Source organism: Stenella coeruleoalba (genome assembly GCF_951394435.1).
Source record: "Stenella coeruleoalba genome assembly, chromosome: 16".
NCBI lineage: Eukaryota > Metazoa > Chordata > Mammalia > Artiodactyla > Delphinidae > Stenella > Stenella coeruleoalba.
The window spans coordinates 78,628,508-78,649,624 of NC_137162.1; the positions used below are offsets into that span (position 1 = coordinate 78,628,508).

At 33.8% G+C, this 21,117-nt stretch overlaps 1 protein-coding gene across 4 annotated transcripts in view; it reads left to right on the forward strand.

Moving 5' to 3' along the window:
• ARID4B (AT-rich interaction domain 4B) overlaps positions 1-21,117 on the forward strand; it is a 127,149-nt gene that overhangs the window by 79,801 nt on the left and 26,231 nt on the right. For 3 of the 4 annotated variants that reach the window (XM_079900750.1, XM_079900753.1, XM_079900751.1), the window contains exons 12-17: positions 2,503-2,575; positions 4,252-4,346; positions 5,412-5,509; positions 6,296-6,539; positions 6,844-7,019; positions 10,920-11,171. In XM_079900750.1, coding sequence (XP_079756876.1) covers positions 2,503-2,575; positions 4,252-4,346; positions 5,412-5,509; positions 6,296-6,539; positions 6,844-7,019; positions 10,920-11,171 — 938 coding nt within the window. The remainder of the gene's footprint in view (positions 1-2,502; positions 2,576-4,251; positions 4,347-5,411; positions 5,510-6,295; positions 6,540-6,843; positions 7,020-10,919; positions 11,172-21,117) is intronic. The other variant, XM_079900752.1, reaches the window with a different exon arrangement.

Consider the following 21,117-nt stretch of genomic DNA (forward strand, 5'->3'; position numbering starts at 1 on the left):
GCTAAATTTATATTTTATTGTAGCTGTTACTTTAGGTCTAGCAATGACAAGTACCGGGAAAAGATGCTCATAATATTACTAGTGACATTGCACCACTGTGCTTTTTAATGGTTTCTTGGACAACTTTATCAAAGTTATTGGGGTAATGGTGCAGATAGTGAAGCTGCAATACGTGACCATGAAGTGAATTGTATTTAATGTTTTTAGGAAACAAAGATAAGTTAATATGTAATATTTTAGGTAAGTTATAAAATTTTGCCATTTAACTGTAGTAAGCAACTAGTAATGAAACAGGATTGTCTTAGAGTTTATGTTTTATAATATAGTGATCTATGACAGTGTGTAGTGTCAAAGTTTTGCAGGCTTCAGTCTCCTTCCCCACTGCCTTCTATTTAAAATGCTCGGAGCCATCAGTTCCTTGCTTAAAACCTCTGCAGTTGCTTCTTATCACTCTGAAAGTCAAGCTTCACTTTTAGAACCTCCCTTTGTAGTCCCACCCCTGCCTTTTTTTATATCACTTCTCTTGGTATACCCTCCTACTTTTTGGGGGGCGGGGAGGGGGGGTTGCTGCATGGTGCATCTTGCGGGATCTTAGTTCCCTGATCAGGGATTGAACCCAGGCCACAGAAGTGAATGTGCTGAGTCCTAACCACTGGACCGCCAGGGAACTAACTCCCTACCCTTTACTTATGAACATTATGTTGCAGCAACATCAAATTACATACCTCGTTTCTACTCACCTCTGCACAAACCAGTACCTCTGCCTACAGTGCCCTCCCCCCGTCAGCCTGACACAGTCCTGTTCGGTTTTTTAAATCCTACTGACATGTCCCCTCTGTAAAGGGAAACCCTCTGAGAACTATCACCTTCCTCACCTTAGGAAAAGTTAATCACTCGATTTGCTAATCTAAACTACTACTATTCCTTGTAGAAATTTTTGCCTACATATATACATGTACATACATATGTACATATATTTATTTTTCTATTTGTTTTCTCTCCTACTAATCTGTAAGCTCCTCAGTGGTAGGGACTCTGTCTTACTTGTAGTCTGTCTGTCATAGTGTGTAACGTGTAACAGATGATCAGTAAGTATTAGTTACCAAAACTTCTGTCACTTAGATTTATGTTTTACAAATGTTTTTATAAAAGCAGATCTGGTTTCCAGTTTAAACTTTTTTTTTAAGTTAAATACAAACTTCACTTAAATTTTGTTGCAACAGGATTACATTTGACAGTTTAAGTCAAATATTGTACCTTGGGGGCATTTAAGATAATATCTAGAAAACAGATTTCCTTAGACTTATATGTGACTACCTTACCACAATCCAGTGTATGTGGACCATGTTTAAGTTGAGAAATACAGATTCATCCTGAGCAAACTAATAATTGTCATTGATTCTTTTCTTCCCAATTAGCAAGCACAATAGTTTATCAACATGAGTTTTTGTTGTTTTAACTTCCTTCCTTTTTTCTGCTAGCTTATAAAATAAAGAGGCAAATCTCACTCAAACAGTGGCTTTAGCCTCATGATTTTTAAAATTCAAATGATTTATTTAGACTACCAGTTGAAAAGTATGCTCCTGACTTTTACTATTAGTAGTACATTTGTTTCAGCCAGAGTAACTGTAAAGCCTAGGTGTATATTTTGAATCACTTCCTCTGCAGTTACTCCTGATCATGTTCTGTAATGGCAGGTGCCATCGCTTTTTTCTCTTTTATTTGACTCAGCACCTTGCATAGTGCCTACACTTACCGGTGCTCATTAAATATTGTTGAATGGCTTGATAGTCACTGAATTGATGAGTTCCTCCATCTCACCTACTACCCTGCTCCTTGCAGGTTGCTTCAGGACCAGCTCCCTACTGCCACAGCCCCTGGCCACAGCAGCAAGAAGCTAGTCCCTCCCTTGTAATTGATAAATCGGGGAACTATTTTATTACTTGAAGATTTCCCTAAGTCTGAATCTTCAGGTATTGTAGATCAAGTTTGTTCCCCACTTTACTGATTTTACAAGCTCGAAGCACTATACAGTGGGGCCATATATAATGAAGGATAATTATAGTCGCAGTTAATGGGACCCACACTTATTCAGTTCTTTGAGGAGCAATAATAGAGTTAGTTTTGATGGTAAACCCTGACCCAGTTTAATATAAGTGAGAGTAGGTCTTCTTGAGCCTATGACCTAGTCCTATGAAGGACTAGATCTCTGATCTGGTAAAAAGTTCATGAATCATCTTGCTGGTCTCATTTCTTATATGAGCATTTACATTTGGAACTGTCACTACTGAGATAATCTTTTAGGACATATTTCTCTGTAAAGCATGAAATGTCTAGGCTTTCTGGTTTTGAATAGCTTAGTGTTAAGAAATAATTTTAATTTGGTAAAAAGCCTTTGAAATATTCCAGTATTAGTCTTTGCTGTTGGTAGGAAATCTACTTGTGTTAGTAAAATGCTTAACTGAGGAAAATAATATTCTATTCTTCTGTGACTAAAATTAGGAAGAAATAGAACCATTTCCAGAGGAAAGGGAGAACTTTCTTCAACAGTTGTACAAATTTATGGAAGATAGAGGTGAGTGTTTTTTCTTTTATTCATCATTAATGTAGGTATCAGATAATTAATATCTTAAAATAAGAATTCTGTTTATTAAGCTGCATGTCACTGGTAATCATGGCTATCTGTTTGATTTCCAATCACCAGCATCCTAGCACGGTGTCTGTCACATAGGAAGTGGAATGTGGAATTTGACAATATTTTGATGGATATTATGGCCATGGACCCATAAATTACTGTATTCTGTCCCCCCACCCATTTATGGGACCACCCCCCCCGCCAAAGAACTCTTACACTAGGAAACAGTAGCAGAATGGGTATCAGAGTACCATTTTATTTGAGCCTACATACATGCCTGTAGAAAAGCCTCTTCTCTAAAATCACTGTTTGCTATTTCCTGCATGTGTATGTGTTTGTGTATGTGAGTGAGTGAGAGAGAGAGAGCGAGCGAGCATACATTCTAAGATGGGCCTTATAAGTCTTCTTATAACCCAGCCACATAGAACTAAGAACAGAATTAAACCATCCATAGAGAAAGGTGACCAAGTATCAAGGTGAGCCTGGGCTTAACTTATCAAATCTGCTTTTGTGGTTTAAGAAATATGAGCATTGGGGGAAAGAGGAATGGGTACCTAACAATAACTTTTAATTTGCAATGATGACCTAGTCCACCAATAACTATGGATGGCCCTGTTACTCTCTTGCTTATCTGCTGTTCAGAGTATAGTTTCTCCTTTCTTGGGAAGATGCTAGAAAAGGAGTGGTGAGAGGCAGAAAGCTTTCTAGCTTGAGGAGAAGGACAAAATGAATGAATAATACTTGAAAGTGCTACTGTGCTCTGTGAATTAATGTTTTTTTAATCCAGTTTTGTATTGTTGATGAGTAGAAGCTGACTTGGTCTTCTTTTTGCTCTCATAAATCATAGTGGCTACTACAATGTGGGTATCTTTTTATTCTTCAATATAAAATGTCCTTGATTCCTATATTATTTATTTGTATGAATGGAGGCTTGGCCTATGAAGGCAGGCTATTTCTTAAGCTTTTATGTGTAAGGTAAATAAAAAAGTGAAGAAAATGAATAAAATCTAATACTAGAAAAGAGTGAAAAATGTGATTATGCCAGTCATATGTTTTTTGGAAAGGGCAGTAAGTTGTGTATCTCTATCCTGTTGTTTTCTCTACCACATCCTAACAGTTTGATAGTTTTAGTGTCCTTCTGCATTTTCACATGTTAGAATAAACAATACTATAGCTTTATTCTAGAATTATTCTTTAGAATAGTAGAAAATTAGTAAAATACAAAGGAAGTATCATAAAGATAACTCTCATTGTGACGCAGTTGCCCATCAATTATCTCAACACTTTTTTCAGTTCTACCAAACCTTGTTACCCTGATTTTTAAAAATTTTTGTTGGTATTTTATTTTGCTTCATTTAGTATTTATTCTTTTGCTCATCAGGGGAATGAAAGTTGAATGAAATCATATAAATAAGGTTTCAAACATATGATATAGGAAAAAATTTTTAATGAAATGGGTTTAAGTAGTAGGTATCATGTTTTTGATTAACAAGGGATTTTTTTTCTCATATATACACACTTTGCACTATGTATATTTGGGGTAATGTTTGAATCTTTTCAGAGTTTAAGTTAAAAATGTAGCATGGTTCTAATAGATTTCGTGTTTCCTTTAATAGGCACACCCATTAACAAGCGACCTGTACTTGGATATCGAAATTTGAATCTCTTTAAGTTATTCAGACTTGTACACAAACTTGGAGGATTTGATAATGTAAGTATTACGATCAAAAGTGAAACATGTTTTTCATACATGTTTTCTCATCTAAAAATTATCTAAAATTGTTTATTAATAAAAACCTAAGAATAAAAGGAAAAGAAAATGGAGGGTACAAGTTAGAAACAGCTAGCTTCCTCAGTCCAAATTTAAATTTAATTAAAAATTTTCAAAAATGAGCTTTCTGATTTACTGTTAAATTTGTCAAACTTTCATAAACTACCTGAGTTATAAAACAGCCATATTAGTGGAAATTCTTTCTTTCTCTGTCTCTTTTCCATTAGACTGTAAGGTCATTGAGAGCAGGGATCTGTCTTAATATTCTTTATATCCTTAATCTCTGTCACTGTGCCTTATATATGTAGAAAACATATTATTTGCATATATATGCAGAAGATCTTCGTTGAACTGAAGAAATTATCTTAAGGTTGCCGTGATGTATGGTGCCCATCCAGTTACAACTCTTCTGGAGGAAAAAAAAGTATTCTGCATTACTAAGATTCATAAAATTGCTTTGATTTATTAGCTTATATATTTTATGGGAAATCATACATCATTAAAACTTTTTATCTCTGTCTTTTCATTAAGATTTTGATTTAGGAATGTGGATGTTTTCTTATTTATTATATATAGCAGGGTTTCTTTAAAAGTCAAATGGGGACTGCTTGGCAGTCCAGTGGTTAAGACTCCGTGCTTCCATTGCAGGGGGCGCGGGTTCGATCCCTGGTTGGGGAAGTGGGATCCTGCATGCTGTGCTACGTGGCCAAAAAAAAAAAAAAGTCAGATGGCCTAGTATTTCAACATTTGTAATTGTGAGATTTGTCAGAATACCAAAACTTAACTTGAAAACGTTGTTGTAAACCAGATTTTTGATTTAGAATTTATCAAGATTGATATTTTTCATTCCTTGAGACTGGAACCAAGAAATATAGGAATATTCGTGTATACACACACACACACACACACACACACACACACACACACACACACATATTATTTATCAAACTTTTATCGCATTCCCACCTTTTAATTTGGGAGTTTTCATTTCACTTTGTCTGTTAGATTGAAAGTGGAGCTGTTTGGAAACAAGTCTACCAAGATCTTGGAATCCCTGTCTTAAATTCAGCGGCAGGATACAATGTTAAATGTGCTTATAAAAAGTAAGTAGGTGTACTTGATATAGCTATATTCAATATTTTACCTAGAAAGCAGGATGGAATTTACCATATAACTGAGGCTAGTAATTTCTTCTAAGAAGAAATCAAGAAAGTTTTACTAGAGTAATCACTCTATAATAGCGTTTTCTAGAGTGTATTCCATGAATACTAGATCTGTGAGAGTGTCTGTGAAGAAAGTTTTTGTGGCCAAGTAAATTTGGAAAGTATGTGTAGAAGTTAAAATGCCAAAGTTTTTTGTTTTTTTTTTTAATGCCAAAGTTTTAAAGTCAAATAAACCCAGGTTCGAGTCCTGGTTCTGCCGGTTATTTGCTTTTTGTGCCCTTGGACCATTTATTTGTTCTCTCAAGCCTCGATTTCCTCTTTTTTTTAAATGAGATGATACTATTCGCCTCATAGGATTACTCTGATGAGTTAATGAAATTTTACATGCACTCAGAGGTCCAGTGCCTGGCATATAAGAAGTGTTCAACAAATAGATGCTATTACTAATTCTTCTAATAGCTACTGTTGTTACAATTACTACATTTAAGAGGATGACTGTCTTTTCACTTTTAGCATCTTCTTTTAATGAATTTATTTTTCTTTGAAAAATGTTTCTGTTTGAGTAAAAAAGATTGGGAAGAACTAAACTAGAATAAATTTGAATATTAACATAGCTCAATATCTGAGCACTTAAACAGGAGAAAGGAACACATATTTTAAGAACTACAACTCTACAATAACATTTCAAAATGTTTTCCCAAATGTAACATCTTTTCATATTTCCAGATACTTATATGGTTTTGAGGAGTACTGTAGGTCGGCCAATATTGAATTTCAGATGGCATTGCCAGAGAAAGTTGTTAACAAGCCTTGTAAGGAGTGTGAAAATGTAAAAGAAATAAAAGTTAAGGAAGAAAATGAACCAGAAATCAAAGAAATAAAGATTGAAGAGGAGGAGAATGTAATACCGAAAGAAGAAAAGCCTACTGAAGAGGGTACTGAAAGAAAGGAAAATATTCAGCCCTCTCTGGTAAATAGGATACTGTTGATAGTCCTTTGCCTTCTTTGGTGCATTTTCTACATCCTCTGTAAAGATTACATAGTTAATTTATTATATAATTTTATACTTTATTGTTCATGCACTTTCCTCATTAAGTGCTATTTTTGTGTTTAAAATAGCTGTTAGCTATTTTTGCCTAGTGTTTTAGGAGTTTCTTAAAATAACTTTCTCAATGTTAGTATTCGTTGGTACCTCCTTTTGCTAACAATTAGATAATGGAATGAGGTTGACAATTTTTACTTTTGTTGGTATAGTTCCTCTGATCTTTTTCTAGGGAAGTAAAAAGAATTTATCAGAATCTATACCTACACAGTCTGATCAGGAAAAAGAGGTTAATGTGAAAAAAACAGAAGAAAATGAAAATCTGGAAGATAAAGATGATGAGACAACTGGGGTAGATGAATCCCTCAGCATAAAGGTAGAAGCTGAAGAAGAAAAAGCAAAATCTGGGTAAGAAATTTGTTTTTGGTTAAGATGCATTTTGGCTGAATGAATTCTTATAATTTGCTCTTTGTATGTGTGTGTGTATGTATGAATCTAAATTTGACAAAATAAATGAGTGATTTAAATTTGCATTTATTATGTAAATAGTATTTGCCTCCTTCAGAGACCCTACTAATGCAAATTTGTAGCAAAAGATCATATTTTTGATCCATTATTCTTGCTCTCATCATGGAAATTTATGAAATTTTGAGCTAGAGAAAAGCACTTCTTACTGCCTTAACCTCTGCCGGATAACCAGATAATATAAATTTGGGAAGATGGCCTTCTCCAGTGTTTTGTAGATGGTATGTTGGCTCTAGATTTTGAGAATTGTAACCATTTTTTAAGCAAAAAATAAGAATGGAAAAGTGCTAGTAATTAGTTTTTAAAAAGCCAGAATTGTTATGTTGTGTTTTATGTGATAGTAGCATTTACTTGTTTTGGTCAGTTTGGGATAATGAATTATTTAGCAATGTAATCTCTGTACTGACAGTGGACCCCTGGATTTTATAGGTGATCTTTGGCATCTGATTTTGTGTCTGAGGTTTATAAAACCTAAATATTCCCATTGTTAGTGGTTCTTTTAAATAAGTACAACCAAATATTTTTTTGATCATTTTCGTATTTTTCTGAAATTTGGCCACAGCATGCAGACAAGCAGGGAAGAGGAAAAACCATGCTTAGATGAATATAGTAAAAGGTGTTTATTATACTTTGTAATATGTATATCTGTGTGTACAAATGTGTATTTCAAGTACTCCTTTCTGATATTGGAAATTATTTCAACTATTAAGAAACTTAGTAAGTATTCAGCTCTTTGCCTAAAATCTCTGCTCATTTTAGTGTTCTTCTGAAATTTTGGCCACAACATGCAAATATACATGAAAAAACGAAACAAAACTGGGTTTAGATGAATATAGTATAAGTGTTTGTTCATTTTACGTGGCTATATTTCCGTGTGTGTTAAATGTATATTTGAAGTACTCTTGCTGCTACTTGGAGACTGTTTTAACTATTAAGAAATTTCGTAAGGATTCAGCTTTTTGCTGAATTTTTAAGTACGTAGACATTTCCAGAGCATCTACTGTGTGGAAAGCCCTGTGATTAGCCTGTATTTTCTCTTTGTTACTAATAGTTATCTTAAATTTTCACGGTGGTACTTCAGCTTCTTTTATGGTATAAACTATATTTTGCAGATTTTTAAAAATCTTTCAACTATATGGCCTTTTTATTTACCACAGATATTTATAAATGTATCATACAACAAACTGAAATTTTCCTGTTGTGACTGCTTTAGAAGCGTTATGGGTTCTTTAGAAGCTTTACCGGTTAGAAATGTCCAAAACTGATCTCTGAATTTTATTAGATAAGTGCAATAGAAACTTCTATAATTATAAAGAATTAATGTATAAGTATCTTTCTAGTATATAAACTTTCTCTAAGTAATTAGCTGCTACCGAGAACTTTCAGTGTCCTTCCCTCGTAGTCCAGGTGTGGGGGAGTAAATCATTTCATTTATGTAAAATGTCTGGTTCAGCGCCTGGCCCATAATAGGTACTAATAAACCAAAGTAGTTTTTTTGTTTTTAATTTGTTCCATTGTAAATAAGGAATATGACATCAAACTTGGGAAATTTGATATTTCTTTGTGAGTTCGGATGAAAAGTTCCTGGTCGATACATTTGGTTTCCCAAACTGTAGTTCTCTAAAAGCTAACTAATGGGGCGTGCATGCGTGTGTTTGTGTGTATGTATGTGTGTGTAATATATACATCAACTTAATTTTTTTAACCTGTGTACTGGCTGTATTTTATACTTTGAAAGGCTCTCTTTCTTGGCATTCTGTGTTCTGTTTAGTTTAGTGCATTTACCTCTGATTTTGCCACTAAGAGGAGGAGGAGGAGAGTATTTGCTTTGGCTGATAACCAGTAATTGTGTTGTTTGCTTCTCTATAATTCAGTGTATTAGTTGAGTGATTCCTGTTTGCTTTGCATCTGAGGTTGACATTAAATGAGAATTTTTAATTTTTGACTGCTTTTTAAAATTAATACGGAATATTAGGTTTTTATTCCAGATTAAATAAAGGATTGTCCTGGCTACCACTTTAAGTCAGATTGTGCTTGCTATCATTGGCATTTACCAGTTGTGCTCAGTGCATTATATAATGTAAGATACAGTTTAGAGTTAGTTTTCGTTTTAAAAATTTTAGACTTTTTATCTCTCATATATTTTTTATCTCTTTTATGATGATGCTGAGGTGCATGATAAATCTCTGGTACATAATCAATCTCTGTTGTAGCCACCAGAATACACTTCCTTTTCTCCCTGATGTGCAGGGATATACTTTTATGATTTAAACAAGTAGTGTTCTTTCAAAAAAAAGTCTTAACTGTTTTAATTTTATATGTGTATACTACATATATAGTATATATAAATCATTTACTTAAAGTTGTTAATAATAGTTTATCATCCGTAACACCCTTTCTGATAATTTCTCAGATATTTTAGCCTTACTAATAAGTTTTTCTTCATTATAGAAATGTTAATATATTTTCAGTAACAGAGTTCATATTTTTTATCTCAGATTACAGCTAGATTCATTTAATTTTTTAAGTACCTACTTATTTGACTGTAAATGAGTCTTTAAACTAGGATTAATTCTTAAGGATCTTTGTAGACTTTGTGATGTATTTCAGAGAAAATTGGCTCGTTTGGTACTTTAGCATATAAGAATATAAAACTAAAGTTATCAGTGGAGGAAGACATTTTATATAAATATTAATAGCCATTAACTTTTAAAGCTTAATTACTTAAGTTGTCTTGTGGTTCTGTTTTATGACATTTATTCATTTGTCAGCTGTAAAGTGATGGATTCTTTTTGAGAGAAAACTGTTGTAATAAGTATAGACATATTGCAGAGCAAATTAAAACTAAATATAGTCCAGAGTTTCCTATTGAAATTTATTTTTTTTGGTAAATCTAGTGCCTGGAAGGATTTATGATGTAAGATTTTCTCCAATTTGTTGAATACAGATTTGTGGCTAATATAAAATGAATATGAATGCTCAGCTTTAGAAGGTGCATGGTATTGAAAAGACCAGAATGGTTTGCATTGCTGCTTCTAGAATGCAAATGACTTTTAGTTTCATATTATTTGGAATTGGCCTCTCATATACCTATTTCTTCAGAACTTTAAAGTTGAGAGAATTGGTAGAAGAGGACTTGCAGTAAATATGTGTTAAAGAGAGCAGAAATTGTGTTGAAGTTTAGAGGAATAGAAAGAAAAAACCTGATGGGATAGTAACATGAAGTTAGTAGGATATTCCTGTGAAAGGTAAAGTAATATTTCGTTTAGTATAACTTTTGAAAATTTAGTTGGAATTATTTTAAAGTTATTAAGACTAGCCATTTGGCTAGTAAAAAGTTTTGTTTAAACATCCTGAGGTTGGAAATATTTGAATGGAAAATAATTTTTAGTCAGAAAATGGCTATAAGGTGTGATGATTTTTGTTTTTGTCAACTGAGATGTAAAACACTTTTACAATAAAACATGAGAAGAATGTTACATTCGACCTTACTAGTTTCTTGCTATTCAACACAACTTCTATTCTTCTGGCTGTTGGACATTTTCTTTTAATGCACTACTTTTCCGTTTTCATTTTCTCTGAATGTATCTTTCTGTAACCATCCATGGTCATCCTGCACAGTTTTAGTTTTTCATATTAAATTGAAACTCAGAGAATATCATACACTTGGAACCTGCTGTTCCCGGAACAATCACAGCCACGATTTTTATCATTTTATGTGGTTTGGAACTGAAAAGCTTATGAAGTGTCTTTTATTAACTGCAATTTTTTAAACCTTTCAAGAGATGAAACGAATAAAGAGGAAGATGAAGATGATGAAGAAGCAGAAGAGGAGGAGGAGGAGGAGGAAGAGGAGGAAGAGGAGGACGACAACAGTGCGGAAGAGGAGTTTGAGTGCTATCCACCAGGCATGAAAGTCCAAGTGCGGTATGGACGAGGGAAAAATCAAAAAATGTATGAAGCTAGTATTAAAGATTCTGATGTCGAAGGTGGAGAGGTCCTTTACTTGGTGCATTACTGCGGATGGAATGTGAGGTAACTTGAGTTTTAGCTAGTGATTACTACCTAAAAACACTTGTAAAATAATTTCCTATTTTAATATTTAACGAATTACAGATTTATTAGTATTCTAATTGAGGGCACAGTATACCACACAAAAAACATGTAGTTTTGGCAAGTAAGTGCCTCGCTCAGTGACTTCCTACTTGTTGGTTTCAGTAGTTCAAAGGTATCCTTAGTGTCTGGAAAACTGAAGTCTATGTAGCTGATTTTTATGTTATGCATGTAGATTAATAGAGGCAACATTATTAGTGAAATGATAGAAAAATTTCTTTAAAAGGTAAAAGGGCTTTGAGCTTCTTGACGTCTACAAGCCAGTTATCAGGCTTCTTGCTCTCTTGCATTTTCAGCCAACTTGCTGCAGTAACCTCTTCTTTGTAATCTTGTTTCTTTCCTTTAGTAGGCAGGGATTTTAAAGTTGTGATTTCTTAGGAAGCTTTAGCTATTTCAAGAAAGCCTTATCTCCTCATTAACAGCTCTTGCGTTACAGCCTTGTTCACAAGCCTCCGAAATTAATTTTTATGTTTGAAACAGTATCGTTGAAGTGTTATGAGCAAGTCTGCTTGACTGAAATAGAGTGCACAATCCGACTACTACTCACCTAGGGAACTGAAAGGCGAGACTGAATTTTCTTCTTGTACAAGTTTGCTTTGGTTTATCCAAAGAAATTTTGTTTGAATTTTATCCAAAGTTGGCAAGCCAGTTTTGGGATCTGAGCATTTTGATATCTTTTAAGAAAAACCTTGTTTATTTTGGAATGTTTCATATATTTGAAGTAGCCTGTGATAGAGTTGTAGCCCTTGAAAAGGTAACCATCGAAGTTTTCAGCGGTAGTTTCACGGTGTACCTAGTGTCTTCTTCAAGGAGGAATACAGTTCTCATACTTTATATTTAAATTGTATTCTGTGGTTTGGGAAGTTTTTAAGAAAACATCATTGCAAATTCTGTTTCTTAAAAAAAGTACACTCTCTCTTTCTTAAAAGTACAATTTGTGTTGTCCTTCTGCAGCAATAGGAAGCTCTATCTAGAAGCATGATCTTCTGATTACCTTTCTTAATTTGAGAGAAGTGCAATTCTGATCCATTCTGAAGCTTAAGTCATAAGGAAATGTTTAGCAGTTTTGTTTGGGACTTTTTCTTTATTATTTCTACGAAGAAGGTTAACAAAGTTTTGGATTTTAAGAATGCCTATCATCAGTATTGTCCTGCTGAAATATAAGCTTTCCAGATACCTCTTTCAACATCGTGTGTAATTTATCCTTTTGGCTGTTGGTTCTTGCGCTGCCCCTGTGGTGCATGATTTTCCTCACCTGAAGGGCTGACTATTAATGATCATGTTCAAAGGAAGACACTTGAGATCTCAGATAGAGCTGTTATCAGAATATTTTCCTGTTTTTGATGTTTAATCATTTTGATTTTACTAAATGATCTTATTAAATATAAATGTAGAGGGAGTTCCACTTTGGCGTAGGATGTAAATGTAAATGTTGAACATGTTAGTTTAAAGTTAGGAAGGAAAAATTGAATCAGCAAAAATTAATAATTACTGAGTAATGCCCACAAGATAGATAATCTGAGCTGCATCATCTTTTACCTCTTTTTTTCAGTTCTTTTCTTCTGGTTATTTTGCTAGTTTATGTAATGAGGCAGTTTCCTTCGTGGCCTTTATAAAATGCTTTAAATTCTGTGACAAATGGATAGAATTTAGGCCTTCTCAAATTTCACTGTAATGAGGGCTTGATTATTTTCTGTTAATTATCTCATTAAACAGAAGGGGCTTAGTAGATATAAGAATTGAGACATTCATAAAATTATTCTGCAATTAAGATGCAACTTTGTTTTGTTAAGAAAAGATTTACTAAAGGAAAGCGTAATCCTGTCCTAGGAGCACTTGGATTTTAGAGGGTAAAAAGAATGTTCAGTTACTTGAGCTTTGAAATTGATACGGGGTTGGGTAGGGTAAGGAAGGATTTTAAATTGAGGCATTCAAGTTTTTAATAATATAGAAAAGAAAAACAAGACCTAGTTCAACAAGACATGCTTGTGTTAACGAGAAGGATGCCATCTACTTCTGACGACTCACACGTTTGTATGGTATGAACGTTCAAAAGAAGAAAACTTACCGTCTTGATGAAGACCTGTAGGGTGGATCTCTACAGACTCCAGCATCATAGAGAAAACAATTGTCCTTCAGTAGATGAAGCAGTTAATTTTCTTGTAGTCAACATAACAGTATTCCTATTTCTCTCTGGATTAATAACCAAAGAGTCTGTCTTATTGATGAATAAGCAATAATTATGATTTTTGCTCCTCCTTCATGTCTGAAGCTAATCTAGTGAGGACCTCAGCAAATCCTCAGCAGCTCTACAACTGTTTTCCTATTATTTTGGGGATCTTCAGCTTGATCTCTGAATTTACACTTGAGATGTGCAATTAGAAATGAAGATATATGCATGAAGTTTCATAAAAATAGTTTTATCTTTATTGGCAGTTGTTTATTACAACAGCATATTGGAAATTTTGTATGGAGATGTTTGAGTTTTGTTTGATCTGAAACATTTTCCATCAAGCAGGTTTTTCTTAAAGAAAATAATATCTTTCTTAGAAAAATACTGTTTTTCTTGTAATTTCTACATTTTTCCTTTTTTTCTAAAGTGCTGTCTAAACCTTTACATTAATTTTCATTTATACCCTTATTTCACAACTGAAAATCTTAATTTTTTTGTTACACAAGATAGCATTTGGGCCAATTTTTTTTTACTTACTACAATGGGAAAAAAAGACATTTTTACATACTTACATTACATTTATGGGAAATAGCCAGAATTCTGGATCCTAAACCACATAATGACTTATAAATGGTACAGTATTGTTACAGAATTTTTCAGATATGGTGGCCAATATGTAAAATGATTGTCCAGTGCTATAGCATTTACTAGTTCACCACATGCTTTTTTACAGAATTTTTAAAAACTCATCTAAAAGTAGCATTCAATATAGAAAAATGAGAAAGTACATAAAAGAAAGGATCACTACTAATACTGTTGTGTGTTCTCTTTTAGTCTTTTAAAAAATATATCTCCATACATTTAAAAATTATAGTCATACTTCAATAATTTTTAATCATAGGCTCTCTGTTATATTTGCTTTAATTTCTCTTAGTGATGTTAATATTTTATAAATGTTTTTAGTATCATTAGCTAATTGATCCTTTTCACTCTCAAGCTTCTAGGTCATGCCATAAAACATGAGATTGACGTTTGAAAATGAAGTTACTTTGAAATTCACTGGCCATAAACTTGAGTGTGTTGGATTTATCCTTGTTCAGTAACAGCTATCCTTGTTCAGTAAAACAACCAAGTGTGTTGGAACTATCTAGGCTACTTGGCATGGGATTTAAAATACATCAATATTTTATTATGTATCGATGCTGATTTATTTTTCTCCATTCATTTCTACTTTGGCTTTCCATAATCAAGGAGTTGGGAGTTTGATTAGAGAACTTTTTTTAATATTGAAGATTCCCAACTGCATTAAATGACACCCTTAAGTAAAAGAAAAAGAAAAGAGACACTAAAATTTCAACTGTAAAGCTCTTAAATAACTAACAACAGTTAGTTCTAGTCCATGTTACAAGTTATAGAAAACTGAAAGTAAGATGAATTATACTTAAGTATATTATATGAAGTGAAAATGAATTTCATTTTAAAAATACCTTATTTTTCTAAGCAAATTGGCTCCTCCTTGGAGGGAGTGGGTGGAGTGGGAACTAGTAAAAAGCTTTCACAAACAAATGGGTTTCATCCCATTTTTTGTGAACATTCAGCTGCTTTTTATCAAATATCTTCCTTTATTTGGCAAACATAAGTTCAACAGCTATAAGCCAGATACTGTGCTTGGCACTAAAGGTACAAAGAAATAGTCCCTAGCAAGGAATTCATTGTCCAGGTGAGGGGAGAGCCTCTCCAGCATGTACAGCCCCCGTCTCCCCCCTGCCCTCATCCTCTCCTTATGTTGCTCGCATTCTTCAGTCATTTGTTAGAATCTTTTTTTTTTTAAACCCCCATGTTCTTCTGTTGCTCTTGTGTTGTTGCTTTGTAGTACCTGCTTGACAAAACCCCAAGAAGGCTGATGAAATCTAACACTCCTACTACTCCCTGCCTGCACCTGTGCAGCTGATCCTGTCTGGAGGAAAGCAAACCACCACAATGAGTGGTCTTATTTTAAATTCGTGACTGTGAACCTCAAGTGGGCGCTATATGTCCTCCTTCCATGCCCTTTCTACTTTCTCAGACTATTTCATTTTTTTGAGAGTAATTTTTAATTATTACAGTTTTTATTGGTATAATTAACATGCACTATTATATTAGTTTCAGGTATGCAACATAATGATTTGATACTTGTATGTATTGCAGAAGGATCACCACAATAAATCTAATTAACATCCATCACCATACATAGTTACAGAAACAATTTTTTTCATACAGTTTCTTATCTCCTCAAATCCCCAGGAACTCTTCCCCCATCCTCACTTTCAGCTGGTGACCTCATTGAAAAATTGAAATAAGAGAGTTTCTACAGAATTCCACTACATCACCTTCTTACCTACATCTGCTGCCATGTTTTCTGCCTTCTCATCTTTAGCCTTAGGGTGAACAAGCATGCTACTATCTAAAACCCATCTTCCAACTGCCATACCTTCTTGCCTAAATCAGAGATATGGTCCCAGAAATTCTCCCCTTTTTTCTCATTTTCTCACTCTGTTCTAAACCGTTCCCATCCACATATAGACCTGCAGTTATTCCTCTCATCTCATTTGAGCTTCCCCCTGCTTTCCCTACTGTGCTGTTTCTTTGCTCCACTTCCATCCAGCAAAAACAATTAGAGTTATTTACACTTGTTATCCAGTTTGTCTCCTGTTCTTTTTGTGTAAACCCAACCCAGTAAGGCTTTCGCCTCCACCACGCCTCCAGAACGGGGTCACCAGGGACCCCATCTAGCCGAATTCCATCCCTTATTTCTTGACCTCTTGTTACTTGCCTTACCTTAGTGCCTGAGCCAGCTGACCACTCCTTTTGTGGTACTTTTCACGTGGGTTCCGGCTGCTGCAGCTGCAGCTACTTTTCTGGTTTATTTTCCTTTTCTACTTTTCCCAAATTGAAAACCACCCCTCGGTCATTCTGTCATTTCTTATCTTTATGTGTTTTCTCCCTTCTAATTGTTCCCTTCTTTTATTCTTCTGGTATCCATTTTAACTTATTTTACATTCTGTTCCTGATTTTCCAGTCCTGATTTGAGTCACTTTTTCTGATATTGAATTTTTCTGAATTATTTTTTGGAGCCAAAGGGATTTGACCTCCTAGAATATAACTTCCATGTAGGACTGTGGGTAAATTTTTTTCTATTGTTTTAAGCTTTTTATATTGGGACCACATTACTTTACATTACGGAAGTGCATTTAATTTTAAAACATGAAAAAAAACCCCTCAGTTTTCATATTCATTCCATTAATATCCCTTACCACATCTAGAATGTTCTGTACATGCCTGGCATATGGTAACTATTAAACGAATATTGAACTAGATTGGACCTTCTGGCAACAAAATGGATGTAGAGCAGAAATTAAAATCTAAAAAAGGGGACTTGTATATAAAAGTGGTACCTATGGAATATAGAGACAAGTGGGGAATTGGGACAGATGTGGCTTAGTTTTCTCACTGGAACCTCTTCTGTATCATTTTACATATGGTAACTCTTTGCTTAACTTTTTGAGGAACAAACTGTTTTTCACAGAGGCTACACCATTTTACATTCTTACCAGCATTGTATTAGGGTTCCAATTTCTCCATATCCTTGCCAACACTTGTCATTTTCTGTTTTTAAAAAAGTGTTTATTTATAGCTAATCTACTGGGTATCTCATTGTTGTTTTGATTTGCATTTCCTTAATAACTAGTGATGTTGAACATCTTTTCATGTACTTAATTTTATATGATCATTTGTATATCTTTTTTGGGGAAATGTCTATTCACGCCCTTTGCCCATTTTTGAATTGGTTGTTTTTTGTTGTTGTTAAAGAGTTGTAGGAGTTCTTCATATATTCTGTATACTAATCCCTTATCAGAGATGTCATTTGCAAATATTTTCTCCCATTCTGTGAACCCACAGAATTGTCCTTTCACCCTTAATAGTGTCTTTTTAATTGTGATAAAGTCCAATTTATCTATTTTTTCTTTGTTGCTCATGCTTTTTGTGTTGTATCCTAGAAAACATTGCCAAATCCAGTGTTATGAAAATTTCCCCATTTTCTTATAAGAATGTTATAGTTTTAACTGTAATGTTTAGAGTTTTGGTCCATCTTGAGTTAATTTTTATATATGATTATGGTAGTCAGTTTTTTAAATGACCTCTTTGGGTAATATACAGAGCCCAACTCCTAATTAGCAGCCAAAATGGGATTGAGAGTAAGAGACTTGAATGAATCTGATTGGAAGTGCTCATGTCCTGTGACCTTTCTTCCAGTCCCTGTCTCCTTTTGTTCCTTTGAAGAATTTTATGTCACTTTCTCAGCTTAATTTCCCTGTTCCTTCCCTGCCATACTTACATTGTACATGCCTTTTGACTTAGGAATATTGATAAGAGTACAAAGTTTTTCTACTCGTATGCTTTGAAATAATTATTCTGGTAATGATAGAAAGGAAAGCAAGGTACTCTATCTAGGAAGTTGTCTGCTTTATTTTTATAGTTGAAAGTTAAAGAACTATAAATGAAGGCCATTTGACAATGGTTTCCAAGGAAATATCTGTCAGCCTTTTTCAAGGGGAGAAAGGGAACATTGCCCATATCTCTTTCACAAAGTCTTCCTATTATCTTTGCACACTCCTGCTCCTCCTGTGTGCCATTCTTCTTTTCTTGATACCTCACTGTCATCTCCAAACTCTTGTCTCCATAAACCCTTATGTCACAGTCTCCTAGCCTATTTACTTCTGTTTATGCTATAAAGCATTAAAATTAAAAACTACTAGGGAAGTCAAAGGACTGTATGTTACTGCTCATGTGAAAAATTCTTTTACAGCACGCAAATGCTTTGTATCAGACAGTCCTACATGTAGAGAAATTTAAACGAAAGCTTATAAGCAATGAACAAGGGGAACATAAAAATGAATTTCGGGGGCTTCCCTGGTGGCACAGTGGTTGAGAGTCTGCCTGCCGATGCAGGGGACGCGGGTTCGTGCCCTGGTCCGGGAAGATCCTACATGCCGCGGAGCGGCTGGACCCGTGAGCCATGGCCGCTGAGCCTGTGTGTCCGGAGCCTGTGCTCCGCAACGGGAGAGGCCACAACAGTGAGAGGCCCGTGTACCGCAAAAAAAAAAAAAAAAAAACAAAAAAAAACATATATATATATATATATATATATATATAATTTTACTTAAAAAATGACTTTGGAGTTGGTTAGTTTTTCAGTGCAAGTGAAAATAAAAATTTCATTTGTGAAGAAGATTAATAAACTCATATATTTTTGCACTCAAATGGCCTCTCTCTCTTTCCTTCTTCCTTTTTTTCCTTTCTCTCTCTCTTGTTCTCTCTCTGCGTGTTTACTTAACTGGGCCTGTTCCATTTAGTATTTTTTGTAGATTGACAGGTACATTTAATGTAAAGCATTAACTTGGACCTATTCCATTTCATAGTTTTGTAGATTGGCAAGTTACATCAGTATGTTTGTCTAAATGTGCACAAACAGACTAATCCCCTAAGCTTATCAAATATTAATAAAACAAACTTTGGGGATACTTTTAGAAGTCAGTATCTGCATCACAAAATACAATGAGTGCCAGAGTTGTTAACCATTTGCAGTGGTCTTTATAAGCCTGTTACAATGCTCTGTGATGTGTTCTTAACATTATATATTGATACTACCTCTGCCTGAAGACCTACACCTTTGTTTCATTTTACAAAGTTAAATTCTCTAGGAAAACAGATCTATATAATTACAGTACGTTTCTCTTGGGCTATTTGTGTCAAATCTTTAATATGATGATGCTATAATATTCATGTTTTTATCATCCTACTATTATATTCTTTATTACAATGAACACCATTCCTGTTTCTTTGATGTGGATTTAACAGTGTTGTATGGAGTGGAAATATGAAATGTTAATAGCATGCTTAGAATTTTATTTTTTCAATAATATGATGCTTTTATCTTTGTTTTATCCTAAGTACATGACTAAAAGCATTAAACTGTAGTCAGTAGGTCTCTATAAATTTTGCTTTAGATATTCTCTCACATTAAAAATAAATACGTAAATTGAGATTATTATAGAAAATTCATAAAGTAGGTAAATATTGATTAAACTGCTTATAAAGTTTATAATTGATAATAACTAGTGCTGCTCTTCATCGTGACTTGGTCTTTTTTTCTATTACAATATCATATTTCTTCCCTCCTATTTTCTTACTCAATTAAGGGGGAAAGAATTCCTTTCCATGCTAAAGAGGGCCTAAATTTCCACTTTAGATGTGAGGTTTTTAAAAGCTAAGTTAGTTTTATGACATATATTAAGTTTTTTGCCTATAGATAGGCAGGATATAAAATACATATTGTTCAGCAATTATGAAATGAGTCTCTCCATTACAGAAAACGACATACAAATGATGTTAATATTTCACTTATATTAACGGTTAGTTATTAGATTTTATCTTTTATAATCTGTATGCATATTTTAAATAATGAGTTTTTAAGTATTTTGTCAGTTCAGTTTTGTTGTTGAAATTATTTGTACGGTATCCTTATTCTGCATGTAATTATTCTGTGGGTTTATATTAATACATGGCTGATGATATTTCTTTGAAAGTGGTTTAGTTAGGTTTAAGCAGAACCAAAATCTGAACTGATGTGGGCACAGTAACCATTTTGGTATCTTATGTCTGGTTGACTAATGTTCTTTTCCATTTTTATTGTTGCTAAATGATTTCTTAGATGATTTGCCAACAGATCCAAAAAAAAGTCAAAACGTTTTCTTTTTAGAACTCTGTTTTTCTCTGGTGAGAGCAAGTATGCTATGGTCTCTGAATGGTTCCTTTTAGCTTTGTATAAATATTTTAATTCGACACATTAAAATTTCAAATATTTATGTAGCTACTTTGTTTGAATGGTTCAGAGGTTTGTATTATTACTTACATAATGACTGATTAGTGTGGTCCTCTCTGTTAAACTGTAAACTCCTCGATAAGGAGCTGTGGTGCATTTATTACCCAGTGCCTAGCGCAGAGCCTGTCACATGATAGGTACCTAAGAAGTATCTGTCGAGTGAATAAGCCCTGTGTAGACTTCTAGTCTGGGAGTTTCATATAATTTTTTAATTTGGGGGATCATCTGTTCTACCTTCTTCATTTTAGGTAGGTCAGGGAACAGACGGCTAGAAGTTAAATGAGTTGCTCATGCATCTGGTCATTCATGTTTATTCCGTTAGTTGAATGTTAGATGATCTCAATAGACTGTTCTCAAATAAGTCAGTATATTCTTTGAAAATATTTTCCTTAGTGCTTTAAATATCAGATAAGATACTTGTCTAGACTCCACGCATTAATTACAATGAATTTATTGATAACTGAATTGAAAAAGTATGGGCTAATCATTAACAGACTTAGTCTTCATTTTCGAACTCAGTGTTTGTTAATATTTGTCCCGATATTTGTTTTTCTTTGTTTTTTGATATTTTTTTAAATGGAAGCATTTAGTAATCTTCTTTTCCTTGTGCCCTGGCAAACTGTATTTCCTTTTGTCACAAACAGGCCAATTACTCTCTTCTGTTCGTAATTTCTAAATTTAAAGTCCAACTAAAGGTAGTATAGTTTATATCAATAATCCAAACTTCCTTGTTTTCCTCAGACATTCTCATAAAACTCTATTGCTTGGATTAA